Source organism: Eumetopias jubatus, unplaced genomic scaffold (genome assembly GCF_037043125.1).
Source record: "Eumetopias jubatus isolate StellerSeaLion01/CBP00866 unplaced genomic scaffold, mEumJub1_p1.0 scaffold_17, whole genome shotgun sequence".
Lineage (NCBI taxonomy): Eukaryota > Metazoa > Chordata > Mammalia > Carnivora > Otariidae > Eumetopias > Eumetopias jubatus.
The window spans coordinates 42915154-42928745 of NW_028274823.1; the positions used below are offsets into that span (position 1 = coordinate 42915154).

The 13592-nt window shown below is 47.8% G+C and overlaps 1 protein-coding gene across 1 annotated transcript in view; it reads left to right on the forward strand.

Annotated features, from left to right (window-relative positions):
- LOC148162160 (anthrax toxin receptor-like) overlaps positions 1-13592 on the forward strand; it is a 35354-nt gene that overhangs the window by 10501 nt on the left and 11261 nt on the right. Inside the window, exons 2-4 of the mRNA XM_088019848.1 lie at positions 8856-8936; positions 9034-9094; positions 13230-13325. Coding sequence (XP_087875974.1) covers positions 8856-8936; positions 9034-9094; positions 13230-13325 — 238 coding nt within the window. The remainder of the gene's footprint in view (positions 1-8855; positions 8937-9033; positions 9095-13229; positions 13326-13592) is intronic.

The following is a 13592-nucleotide window of genomic DNA, read 5'->3' on the forward strand; positions in this document are numbered from 1 at the left end:
CAGATTGACCCAGACAGGTTAGAAGAGATGTGCACAATAATTGTAAGGTCTGCACTGCTTTCTCTGGTTCAAGGACAGCTTGGAACTGGGCTATTAATCAAGACCAAAACTGCCACCAGGCTAGAAGGAGAGTGAGGGAAGTGTGATTAAAAATGCCACAAACCTTACCTATCATTTTGAAGATGGCTGTTTCTTGATTGGGCATTTACTTTATTGCTATAAACCTTTGATTATTTTGTAGAGCTCCTACAGAGCAGAAAGTTGGTACAGAAAGCTTCTGTTATTTTGTTTTGTTTTGATGTTACTACTGGCGAAGAAGGCTTGGAGTTTCAGAATCTGCCCTTTTGTTGACATCCTCCATGCTACTAGTTTTTATTTGTACTTTCATTTTTTTCATTTGTCAAGAAATTCTTGAACATAAGTTTAAAACCAAACATATTGCAAACTTCACAACAAAAACTTGAGGATCCTGCATCCCTCCTCCCCACATTTGATCCCATTTCTCAGAAACAGCCATTACAAATCTTCCAGATTTTTCTCATTTTAATTAGAAATCAATTCTAAATTAAATTAATTTAGTTAATTAAATTAGTTATAAATTAATTTATAATAACATGCTAATACAGTTGCTACTTCTTGCTGTTTGAGGTTTCCTCATTTTCTATTGACTTCTGACTATGAAAGAAGAGAATTTAGCTTTCTTATAGTTCAGCTGTCCTACTTGAATCTTGCCCACCTTTTCCATTCCCCCAGCATAGTGATATCACTAAGATATTTTGGACTCAAGCTTCAGCAGTAGAGATGCCCTCAAATGTCTGGTGATTTCCATCTCTCCGTTCTCATTTAAGTGTGGGATGCTAAAACATGATTGGAGCTGGAACTCCATGTGGTTGTTCCATACTCGTGTTCCATACTGCCTCTCTCCTAAGGACCTGTAGGTCCCTGTGGTTTTTCCCACTGCCCACAAGCACTCACATTCTTCTGTGTTCTAGAGGCTAGACATTCCTTCAAATAATCATAAGCTAGAAACTTTCCCAGGGCAGGTAAGGTGGGTTGAAGACTCTTGTTTCCTGTGAATCTTCTTTGGAAGATCCTCTTCACTCTGGGGGAAAGCAGGGGAGAGTAGTAATGAGAAGGAAAGTGGGAAGTGTTACCATTAGTTAAGAAAGGGATTGTCTTCCTTGCAATTTAGCATGGCGCTTCTGTGAGAAAGTTGGTATTGTGGGTAAGTTGTCAGAGTCTATTGCTATACTCCTAGCAATTGTTGGCACAGCAGTATCACCCCAGTCCCCCAAGTCCAATGGGGAGAGCATGGGATTTACAGCTAGATTTGGGTTCAGATCCATGCTACCCATGAAAATTGTGCCAAATTCCTTGACCTGTGAGAGCCTACTTTTTCATCTGTAAAATGGGAATAATGCTAATATCATTGGGTTGATTCAGAATTGGAAATCATGCATATAAAGTGCTTCATATATATGTGCTCCATGAATGATAATCCTGACATAGTTGGAATCATCTATCCTTAATTTCCTCACCATCTGTTGATAATTTTAGATGAAACTTAAAAGAGGCAGTAAGAATGGTAGAGAGGAGAAGGATGCTCTTGGGTATGTGAGAATCATACATATAAACATGATGTTTAGGATGTTTATTGACATAATCATCACTGGAGGAAAGAGGAAGGGCCTCTTTGTGGGTTCCTCAAATTCATATGAGACAGGAAAGACATGAACTGTCATAGATCCAGAAAAAGAGTCCAGGCTAGGGCATCAGACTGTTTCACCCCTAATATCAGCAGGATCTTGACCAAGACACTTAGTGAACCTCACATTTGCCAATCACAAACTTGAATTAGTACAGAACTATAGAGATGTTGGATTGCAAAGATCTTTGAACCCTGGATTGGTAGGGCACATTTAAGGGCTTCCCATCTAGACAGAAGGGGACATCATAAGCCTCCAGCCCCCTTCAGCATCTTTACCATCCAGGAACTAAAGTGAGCCAATGAGTAAGAAACTAAAAATAGGGAGAGGAAGGATCTGTGGCTTTCCTTGCTGGTCAGGCCATGATGGCAACAGAACATCAGTGTCCCAGGTCTGTTCCTATCTCTCCCCTTGCAGTGGTGCTGGAATAGGCCTTTCATGTCTAGAGTGGCTCAGCTTTGAAGGATGAAGGGAAATAAAATAGTCTGAGTAGCACATCCTTCCGGGCCTGAGGTGCAGGCTCCTATTGGGAATGTCTCTTCCTGCTCTGTGAGTGCTGGAAAACATGAAGGTGTGAGCAGAATTTTTGTGTGTCATGAGGGATGGTTGGCAGATCTGACTTAGGCTTACAAATGGATCCCAACCTAAGGAGGTATGTCAGGATAGTCTGATGCCTAAGAATCCAGAGTTCAGCAGAAGATTACAGGACTGGCTTGGGTCACTCTCTGAGGCTGGATCTGTTGCTTCCAAGAGGTATGTAATGGAATGTGGCGCCAAAAGCCCTGTCTTGCACTCCACTATACATCTTTAAAGAGTAGAAGAGGAGCAGACAGCTGTTAATGGCTATTCCAAAGGAAAGTGGAGGACTAAGAGAGCCAACATATCAGAATCAAAATGTGTTTTCCAACAAATGCATCCTCCTTCATTTCTTGTCCACCTACCATAACCACCCACCATAACCAAACCAACCATCCTGGTTTGCCACTTAAAGTCCTTCCTCCCTGGAAGTCACTTGGTCCCAAGCATATGGGTCTGGTTATTCAACCTTCCCACCATTCACACTGATGAAAGTCACCACCAGAGTGACCCGAGGGTGTGTGGCAGACTTCAGTTATGTGGGATAAGGAGGAGCTTGCTAAAGGGACTATGGGAAGTAGGGGGCAGAAACTTTCCACCCAATGTATATGCCTCATCCCTCTGACTCAAGTCTTTGTTTTAGGTCAGACAGTGTGAACAATTGGAAGGACATTTACACATTTGTGGATGATGTGGTGAAGGAGTTTCCAAAGTAAGGCTCTCCATGCTACAGGATGTTTTCTTCTGACAGGAAGAGACACAGCTGCTTAGATTCAGTGGGCCTGGGAGTCCCTCAGGCCAGAAGCACAGTGCCCACAATGGTGTTCTGAAGCAGGAAAGAAGGAAAGTCAAATTGTCCCATTGGTTCTCAGCAGCATTTGCTGGCTCTTGCCTGAGAGTCAGGCCACATTAAAGGGGATACAGTCTGCTTCTGAGAACCATACCAGCTTGGAAAGGAAGTTAAAGCATGCTGACCAGTAACTCAGTAACTGAACACCTGATTAAATGATGCCAATGGCCAAGAGAAAGGGACAAAAGTCTTGCATGGCAATATAAAGGAAAAAACAAGAATTCCTAGAGAAAAAGTCAAGGATAATTACCTAGAAGATGTGGAAATTTGAACTAGGCCTTGAAGAATGGGGAAAGACAGGGTAACAGGAACCATCAAAGAGACTTCTTGTGGAGTGAATGGTCTGTTTGGTGGTAGAGTGGGTATAGTCAGGAGAAGACTGGGAGATGAGGCTGGACAAGTCAACGTGGAGCCAATAATATATGGGCTCTTAATGCCAGGCCACAGGACTTGAATTTCCTACTGGGAGCTATAAAGAGGTATAGGATTCTTGAGTAGGGGTCTCACATGATTAAGGATGTGCTTCAGGAAAATAAGTCTGTTAATAAGTGGATAAAATGAGTTGGAGGAAGAGCCAAGAGCAAAGAGCTCAGCTAGGGACCTATTGTAACAATTTATCTCAATGATACTGAGGGTCAGCAGACCAGATGACAGTAGCCAGAGGATGGAAAGGAAGGGATACATATAAATGGCTGCCAAGAAAGAGAATAATTTTTTTGACAAGAGAATGAGGTGAGGAAGGATTTAGGAGGAAAGGGAATGAAGGTCCAAAGAATGTTACAGTAGAAGAGAGGCCAGGGGTGAGCCCCTCATACAGGAATGTGAAGGTGTTTATTTCTTTGTGATGTACTGTGATACCTCTGTGTGTGTTTCTGTGTGTGTGTGTGTGCGCGCGTGTGTGTGTGTGTGTGTGTGTGTGTGTGTGTGTGTATCTTTTGGAATGCATTCTTTAAGAATTAAAGAATGGAGCAGGATGCCATCTTGGCTTTCTATTCTAAGGAGGTCACACATCTTACAGGCCTCAAAATTTTTCACTACATTTATGGGAACTTCCAGTGTTTGGGAAATGAGACTGAAAGTAGAAGAGTTGTAGTGGAAAGTGTGGAAAATGACATAGACCCCCCCTCACTGGCTGCAGTGAACCCTGTTTTTTTGAGCTTTATTGGCATCATTTTAAGCCTGTGTTGATGGCTTCTCACAAGCACGTGCTCCCTCCCCAGCTTGAAAAATGCGGATGTCCTTCATCACCTACTCCACACAGGGCCACACCCTTATGAAGCTCACCTCAGACAGGTAAGCACTGATTTGATCCCCCATGGCAGACACAGAAGAGCCAAGTCTCAGGGAGAGCCAGGAAGCTGAAGAGTTCCCTGAAACCACATTGGGAAGGCCAATGGAGTGCAGGCTGAGCTGGCTTGACCTCCACTCATTGTGCACCCTGACCCCCAGATCTGGCTCCCTAGCCCTCTCTGAGCCCTGGCTGCACTGACATTGGCAGACTATATGCTGCTAGACCATCTCCGCCCCTCTAAGCCCTGACCTACAGCTGTCCTGAGTTCTTCCCTCCATACTCTTTGATTTTCTTAGAATGGGCTATATGTGAGGACTCCCAGGATTGTATGGAGCAGATGTGCAGGTCCTTTATGAACAGTGACCTGTGTTTTGTGTCACTCTCTGCCCTGGTCCAGTGTGGGAGGAGGGGTGGATGGGAGACAGATCAGTCCCAGGGAGGAAGGGATGGGCAGCATTGAAGTATTGATGTTTTCAGTGGAGGGGATTTTGATTCCTTTTGGGTCTGAGACAAGGGAGCCCATGAGTGGGGTTCTGAACACAGGCTGGGATAAGGCGTTTGAGGAAGGCATGACATGCCTGCATCCTAGGTAGGCCATGGTGGGCCCAGCAGTTTGCCCAAAGGTCTGAAAGTGGGAAATTATGGAGGTTAAGATTCTCATGGACACAAATGACTGAAACCTAATTTAGAGAGGGTGAAGCATCAAAGAGAGATTAAGCACCCTTAGGACGAGATGGGCCCCAGGATATGTAGCCCAGAGCTGCCATTCAGATCCGTGGAGAGAAGCCAGGAGCCACAGAGTGGTGATGTCAGTGCATGGAGACAGCACTCTCATGCCTGACTCCAGGACAAGCAGGAAGTGGACAGACTGCTCCAAGCACTAGTGGAGGCACGGATTTGTGCATATGTGTGGTTATGTGTTTAGGACAGAGAGACCTGAGTGCATAGGAGGTGGAAGGAATCAAGTCCATTGGGAGTGATGCTGGCAGGTGGCAGAGAGATGCAAGGCTGCTGGGCAGGGGGCTCTGGTGGAGGAGCTCCCCTTGGGGAGGGGAAGACCTCTGCCTTCTTCAAGGTGGGAGTCTCAGGGCCCAGATGTGAGAAGCTGTGTGGGGGCTCAGGGAGGGCCTCCCGGGTATCTCTGGACAGGGAACATAGTGACATCTTCCACAAGCGAGGGTTCAGGAGTGGGAGTGGTACCCAGGGAAGTGGAAAGATGTAGAATGATGTCTTTGTGAGGGAGTAATACTTAAAGAGGAGTCTAGCTGAGGGTGATAGGAGCCTGTATTCCTTCCAAGTTCAGAGCTAGGAGTAGGGCTGGAGAGGCAGCACTTCCTTGGGGGCATTGGGGCAAACAAGCATTTGCCTGGCCAGGGGCCTCCTAGGCCAGAGACTAAAAAGGAATGAGAGTTCCCCCATATTTGAGGGTTCAGTCAGAAAAACAAAAATTTTCCAAAATGTGACAAGAAGAAGGAGAGTGCCTCTGCTGGGCTGGGCAGTGCCTGGTTTGGCCTCCCCTGGCCACAGGTCCCAGGCCTCTCCTCCTGGGCTGGGTTGAGCTGCACTGGACCCAGGGCTCTCAGGTCTCCCCCACAGCAACATCTCCACTACCCACAGTGAAAAGCCTTCTCAGAGTCCACGCTTTCCTAGCTTGACTGTGCCAGCTCAGCTCGTCACATGGGATTGGCCTGAACCTAAGCCCCCAGCCCCTCTTGTGTCCCAGTCCCACCCCTGAAATCTGCCTTCACAGCAGCTGTCTGGCCACATACCCGTGGTAGCCAGAGGATCACTGCTCGTCCACCTGCATGAACGGCCCGCAGGGCCACATCCCAGCCTTTGGCCTTTTTCTTCAGGAGCACATGAACTCAGGAGCCCTAGCGCTCTCATGAAGCAGCTTGCTAGTTCCTTTAGCACCAGTTCAGAAGGGGAAGAAGTTTGGGGGGACCGAGTCAACCTCAGGGGTCTGTGGCAGGGGAGGATGGGACAGGGCAGGAGTATCAATCAGCAGGATGACCTTTTCCAAACTCAGCCTCACCTGTTGGAGGATAGTGTGCCTTCCCAGGGGATGCATTAGCTTCTAGCAGCCCTGCCAGTCACATTGTGAGTGGGGATTCACAGTGGTACATCCATGGGTGTGCCCCATGTTCACCGTGGATGGTCAAGGCAGGGTCTTGGGGCCCTGAGACAGTGATGAGAAAGCCAGGCCATACCCATGGGACCAGCAAAGCAGCATCTCCCACCCTATGCTCACCCGATGGGGGACAGAGGAGGCCTGAGTGAGGCCTGTCACTATCAAGCACAGAGGGCAGAAGGTCACAAGTGTCCTGTCCCAGCCAGACAGGTCTACACACTGCACAGTGGCTCCAGGACTGGAGCTACTTTTTCTTTTTTTCTCTAGTATGATGCCATTTTTTTTATTTTATTATGTTAATCACCATATATTATATCATTAGTTTTGATGTAGTGTTCCATGATTCATTATTTGCATATAACATCCAGTGCTCCATGCAGAACGTGCCCTCTTTAATACCCATCACCAGGCTAACCCATTCCCCCACCCCCCTCCCCTCTAGAACCCTCAGTTTGTTTCTCAGTGTCCACAGTCTCTCATGGTTCATCTCCCCCTCTAATTTGCCCCCCTTCATTTTTCCCTTCCTGCTATCTTCTTTTTTTTTTTTAACATATAATGTATTATTTGTTTCAGAGGTACAGGTCTGTGATTCATCAGTCTTATACAATTCACAGCGTTCACCATAGCACATACCCTCCCCAGTGTCTGTCACCCAGCCACCCCATCCCTCCCACCCCCCCACCACTGCAGCAACCCTCAGTTTGTTTCCTTAGATTAAGAATTCCTCATATCAGTGAGATCATATGATACATGTCTTTCTCTGATTGACTTATTTCATTCAGCATAATACTAGAGCTAGTTTTAATATCAACCCCAAATTATACCTCAACCTCTTTTCTGATTTTTTTTTTAGAAACAAAATACATAATAGTCTTAGCAGACTTAAGAATATAAAGCCTACTGGAGCCACAAATATGCATGAAGGATTTAAAAATGTACTGAATCTAGAGCTCTGAGGACTTCTGCGTTATGGGGTTCTTAGAGTATTCCTGGGTCCCCTCACTGCCCTCCCCCAACATTCCTTCATTTCCTTGCAGGCAAATGAGCAGATTCAACAAGCAAACTCGGGGTAAGCTGCCTGGTGACTTCACTGTGGGCAGGTGTGGGGACAGAGCCAGGCCTGAGCCTCAGGGAGGTCTAGTGCAGACCCTCATTGGCCCCTTCCTAGCATGGACTCTTGGAGCAAGGTGCTGACCTCTCTGGGCCACGGGTCCCTCCTCTGTGCAGTGAGGATGAAACCACCCCCTGTGATGTGTCTCAGAACAACATGGGGCCATGCATGGACCTTCTAGGTTCTTGGTAACTGAGAGGTGCTTGACCTACGCTTGGGCTGCCTGAACAAGAAAACAGAAAAGCCAAGGGACCTAGAGAAGACAAGATTCCGTTTTCAGAAAAAAGTGCTGGATTTACCCCTTGCTGCCCACTTTGTCTCCATCACATTTCTGGCCCTGGCTCCTTTCCCTTCTGTTCCTTCCCTTTGGCTGATGTCATCCTGTGCCTGTGTCTCCAGCACTGGAAAAGGCTATGCTCTACCCAAAACCATCTTCATCTAACATCCTGGCTAAGGCTCCTTCTCCCTCCAGAACTGACCTGCTAGTCCTCCAGGTGCTCATGATGGCAGGCGCTGAGGTCTGGGCACTTTTCCCCTGGAGAAGGAGGTACGGGGAGCAGTGTTGTGGCCCCAGCAGCCTGCAAAGAGAGTCATTTTGTGTGCCTTTATCAATGGGGTCACTCCCTATTTCCCCTACAGGCAACAATGCCAGTCTGATTATTGCTCTGACCACAGGACCACTGACACCAAAGGCATTTCAGGAGACTAAGTCCAAAGCGAGTCCAACCCATTGTTACCAACATTTTGTACCATGTATTTGGTAGTTTATACTCAAAGGGTTCTTTCTCTTAGGCTGAGAAGGCTCAAGATATGGGTGCCAAAGTTTATTGCGTGGGTGTACAAGACTATAGGAAAGATCAGGTAATTCAGAACAGGTAACCAGGTGCCCCTTGTGAGCCTAGATGGGGAAAGCATTCACAGGCAGCTTTCCTAAGTTTGCTCCTCTAACTCACCTGTAGTGTCTGGACAGCATATAGCCACTCCAGAAATGAATGACAAGTGTGTAAAACCTGCCACCAGAGGTGCAGCTGGAAGGGCTTTCCCTTCCCTAAGGGTGGGCTGCTGGCCAATGCTAAGGTCTGGGCCTTGGAGTCCAACATGGCATGAGGGAAGAGACTGTCTCCTGGGATGGGGACTTCTGTGTCCTCAACTCCTGGCCATGGGCCCAAGGCACCTCTTCTCTCTTGTAGCTGAATGACATCGTAGAAAGAAAGGATCAAATGTATGGTATAGACAATGGATTCAAGTCCCTGGAAGACATTGTTAACTTGGTGAGTGTGGGATAAATGTGAGAAGGGGAATGGGGTGGCTTCTCACCATGTCCCTCCCATTCACTATTCCTGACCTGCCCCCCGCTCTCTATTCTAGCTGGTGGTAAATTCCTGTCATGAAGTCATGGCTGGGGAGAGTTATTTTGTCTGTGTAAGAGGTAAGAGCTATAGTCACTGTTCTAGACAGAACGTGCTCTGTGTGTATGTGTGTGTGAGTGTGTGTGTGTGATGTGAGGTGTGTGAATATTTGGCATGTGGGTAGTGTGTGTGTGTTTCAGAGTATGGTATGTGCATGTAACATGGTTGTACAGAAACATTTTGGACATATGAGTGTGCATGGGGCATATAAGTACAGCTATGATTGACTGCAGTGTGCATGTCAAGGGTTGTGGTGTCATGATGTGCTTAATGACCGTTTCCCCATTATTATGGAGATATAATTGACATACACCTGTGTATAAGTTTAATGTATTCCATATAATGACTTGACATGGATATATCGTGAAATGATGACCACAATAAGATCTGTGTCATTACTTTTTAAATCTCAAAGCCAAAAGTTTAATACATAACAAGGAAAAAATATATTTAATAACCTTCAACAGAACACTGTAAAATGAAATTTGAGAATATATAAAGAGACAGGACATCAAGACTAATTAGGGACCACTCCTACAATACAAGTGTGATTCAGTATTTAAAATATCAGTGTAACTTACCACATCAGCAACGTGTAGAAGAGAAACATGATTATCTCCATGGATGACTAAAACATTGGACACAGTTCAATGGCCAGCATCATACTAGGAACATAGCCAGACAAAAGGCGCCCATACAAATACAGCTGACATCTCATCCACTGGTTATATGGGGAACTCCTCTCCCTGACATCTGGAACTTCACAAGGGTGACCTCTCACCCTCCAGGGGTCCCTGTGTCAGTCTGGTGAGGACTCCTATGCAGTGACTTTTGTGACAGAAACCCCTCTTTATAATGGGCTCTGTGTGTGCTGGCTTATATATCTTATCATGGGGATTGGTACAGCGGAGGTGAATGGATAAAGCACATTTCTTCCACTGCTAACAGCACTCAGCTGGATCAGCCAGATGCAGACCCAGAGGCTGGGTCTGGCCTCTGTGCTCTTAACTGTAGGGCCATAGTGCAACAGACCATGGGGTAAGACAGAACTGTGTTCACATCTGGCTGTGCTGCCCACAGACATGCAACCTGGAGCAAACTACCAAACATGTGTGAGCTCCCCTCTTGTCTCCAAGAAGTAGAAATAACAACACCCACTAGCAGATGTGAGAGGTAAGGCTGGGGGATTTTACAAGGACTGGCACAGGATCTAGAAGCTGGTCAACCCTAAGCAGGAGTAGTGGAACTAATATTCCCATCACCATGGTGTCCCCCGCCCCACTGCTGAGACCATGTGTGGAGGGCGTGGCGAAATCATCAAGGATGAAAAGCATCTCCAGCTGAACCAGCTGTGGGCCACAGCTCTCTGATTCCTCCTGTCTTCTGCACCGACCTGCAGTGCGAGACTAGAGGTGGGCAACAGACCCCCACACAAATAGGCTCTTGTCCTGCTTCTGGTTTAAAGCACCGAGCCGTGTGGCCAACCTGACAGCTTCATTTCTCTGATTATGCCCCCTGGACACGCACAGGCCATGGTGTCGCAACAGCATGTCAAACTGCAGGTGCAGATGTCAGTCATCGTGCCTCCCCCACGGCGGCCAGGCAGGGCTTACAGGTGCCTGCCACCCACCCGCTGACAGCTTCACTCAGCATTTCCTGCTCTGACCTTTTCAGTTGTTGCCCTCTTGAGGAAGCTGCCACAATGTGACAGTCACTTGGAGGCCAAGCTCAAGGCAGGAACCTGGACCCCAAATGAAATAGAAAGACGCATTTCATCAGGCTGTCATTCGAAATAAATCAGTGGGTCAGGGAGCCTTGGGAAGCAGATAGGGGATGAGCATGAGACTGGGCCTTTTCAGCCTCTCGGGGTGCTCTCCAGGGTGAGGCAGAGGCCTCTGCGGGCCTTCCTGCCTCTCTGCCTAAGCTCCAGCCCATTCTCTGCTCAGTGCCCTCCAGCCCTGTCTTAGTGCGACTGAGTGTGTGTTCGGTGTTAGTGTGACTTGTGTGAGTGTCTGGTCCTTGCATGGTGAGAAAATCCCAGGGCCAGGGCACCTAGAAAAGCAGACAAGGGGTGAGCATGAGACTCACAGCCCCTTCACCTCTGTGGCTCAGGCTGGCCTCTTCTGCACAGCCTCTGCCCGAGGGCCCGAGGGCACAGAGCAGGCCCCTGCCCGAACCCCAGCCTGGCCTGCGAGCGTGAGGCCCCTAGCCCCCCACAGGGCTGGCCAGGTCTTCCCTCAGCTCTAAGGCTGGGGGGAGGGGGAGAAGGCACTGGACTTCCTGCAAGCCCCTCCCTTTCCAGGGTCCAGCCCACCTCTCCTTTGAGGCCTCACTCCCAGGAGTCTCCCTCTTGCCCCTTCCCTGGTTCACTGGCCCCTCTGGATTCCCACAGCCCTTGGTCTGTCCCTCTCGTTAGTCACCTGTCACTTTGTATGCGCCATGACTTCGGCTTAGCTGTGTCACAGTTTATTTTTATCATCCTGTTCTTTGATATTTTCCCAGCCTTTTGTGAAGGAAATTTCCAAACCTACAGCAAAGTGGAAATAACTGTACAATGAACAGCCTTGTCTCCACTACCTGGATTTTGCAGTTAATATTTAGTATCTGACCATGGTTTCTAACATTGATCTATCTAGTGCACTTGCTCTACTCTCTCTCTCCCTCTCTGTCCATGAATCCATCCTTAATTTTGTTGCATTGTAAAGCAAATTATAGGTATTAGTCTATTTCACTAAAACCCCTTCATCTGCGTATCTTAAACTAGGGACCAATATTTATTAAGTTGTTTTTCTGAAATATGACAAAAGTGTATCATTTCATGAGTTCTGACAAAAGTACACAACACATGTGTGACTCCAACCCCTGTGAAAACACAGACCACTACACTGGTTTCCAGAAAAATCCGTGCTAGACCCTTGTTCAGAAAATCTTTCTCCTGCCACCTGAAGGCAGTTAATATTCTGATTTTCCTTCCATAGGCTAGTTTGCTGTGTAAAAACATCCCCGTAACGGACTCGTGTGATATGAGCGCTGTTTGGTTGATGTACTAGGCTCAGTGGTTTGCAGATTCATCCCTTCTGTGTGTTTGTGGGTATGCTTGGGGCTTTCTCGCCCACTGAGGCAGGATGTTGCTGGCACCTTGTCATTCTTGTTCCTGTATGTGATGGACCCAGAGTGAGTGTCTGCAAAGAACAGACAGGGCACATCCATGGTGGCACATAGTAGGACTCAGGGCAAAGGAGGGCTTTCCTCTAAGATCCAGTGGGCAGAGTGTCAGGTAGACCCTCTGAGTGGAGTGCGTGCAGGCTGTGCTGGGCAGGAGGAGCCTGCAGAAGGAACGCTGTGCAGTGCAGAGACATGCCTGCAGCCAGTCTGTTAGCTACTGTCCCTCTACTCCACTATGATAAAGTTACCATTTGTCCCATTCATCTCTCTCCCACAGATAACTCCCGTAGATGGCTGATCATGTATCTGTACACAGCTATCTAAATATGCTTTTCAAGGATGTTTTACATTAATGGGAGCATGCAGTACGTAACGTTTTCCAACCATGAGCATATATTCCATTCTACACATGGAGGAAATTTCTTTCACTCGTCTCCCTGGTCAATATTCTGGTTGTTCCTAACATGTGGCTACAGCAGGCTGTGAGCACCGTGAGGCTCACTCTCTGTGAGCATGGGTCAGGATTCCCTGGGTCAATCCCAGAAGTAGAATTGCAGCATGAAGAGGACACAGGTGAAACGTTGGTCAGGCAGCTGCCTGCCTTTCCAGCTCCTCTCTCTAGAGCCCCAGGAGGCCTGCTGTACAACATCTCCTCCAGAAGGAAAGTCCTCCATCCAGAAGGACCGGTCTCTCTGCCGGGGGCTACGGGTCCTCATGCCACCGACCGCTGCAATGCAGTGGCCCCCTCTGTAGGAAATGCAGCTCCCATAAGCTGACGTTAGTCTGTCCTTGGCTTCATTTTCTTCGTGTGCTTGTTACTGTTGGAGGAATTGGGTGAGAGGTGTTGGAGCAGAGGGAGCAGCAAAGTTGCTTTCCTCAGAAGGAGTTCCTGAGAATGGGGTTTTGGTGTGAACTGTTATAACTAGCAGATAGGAGGGAAAGTAGCTCTCAGCTCTGCCTCACACAGACCTTCGGATATTGCCTTTGCAGAATACTACGATGTGGAATTTTTGAGACCTGTCCCAGATCCAAGTAACAAGGAGAAATTTGTCTGCCAATATTTTGTGGGCGGCAAGAGATTCCCCAGTAAGTAGTCCCCTCGGTGCCTCCAAGGACAGATTCCCCACCTCAGGCTGCCTTCCCCTCAGCCAGCCAGGCCTTCAAAGCCCTTGCTGACCATGCACTGTGGACACTGTGAGGATAGATCTGTGTGGACAAGGGGAAGGAGGGACCTGGCTGGAAGCTGGGATCAACCCCCAAAGCACCAGAGCCTGTCGGAGCAGGGCTTTACCCCTAACGGCTCTGGGTGCTGGGTCTGCCCCAGAGTCACATTCTCCCTCCCTTGGCTAAGCA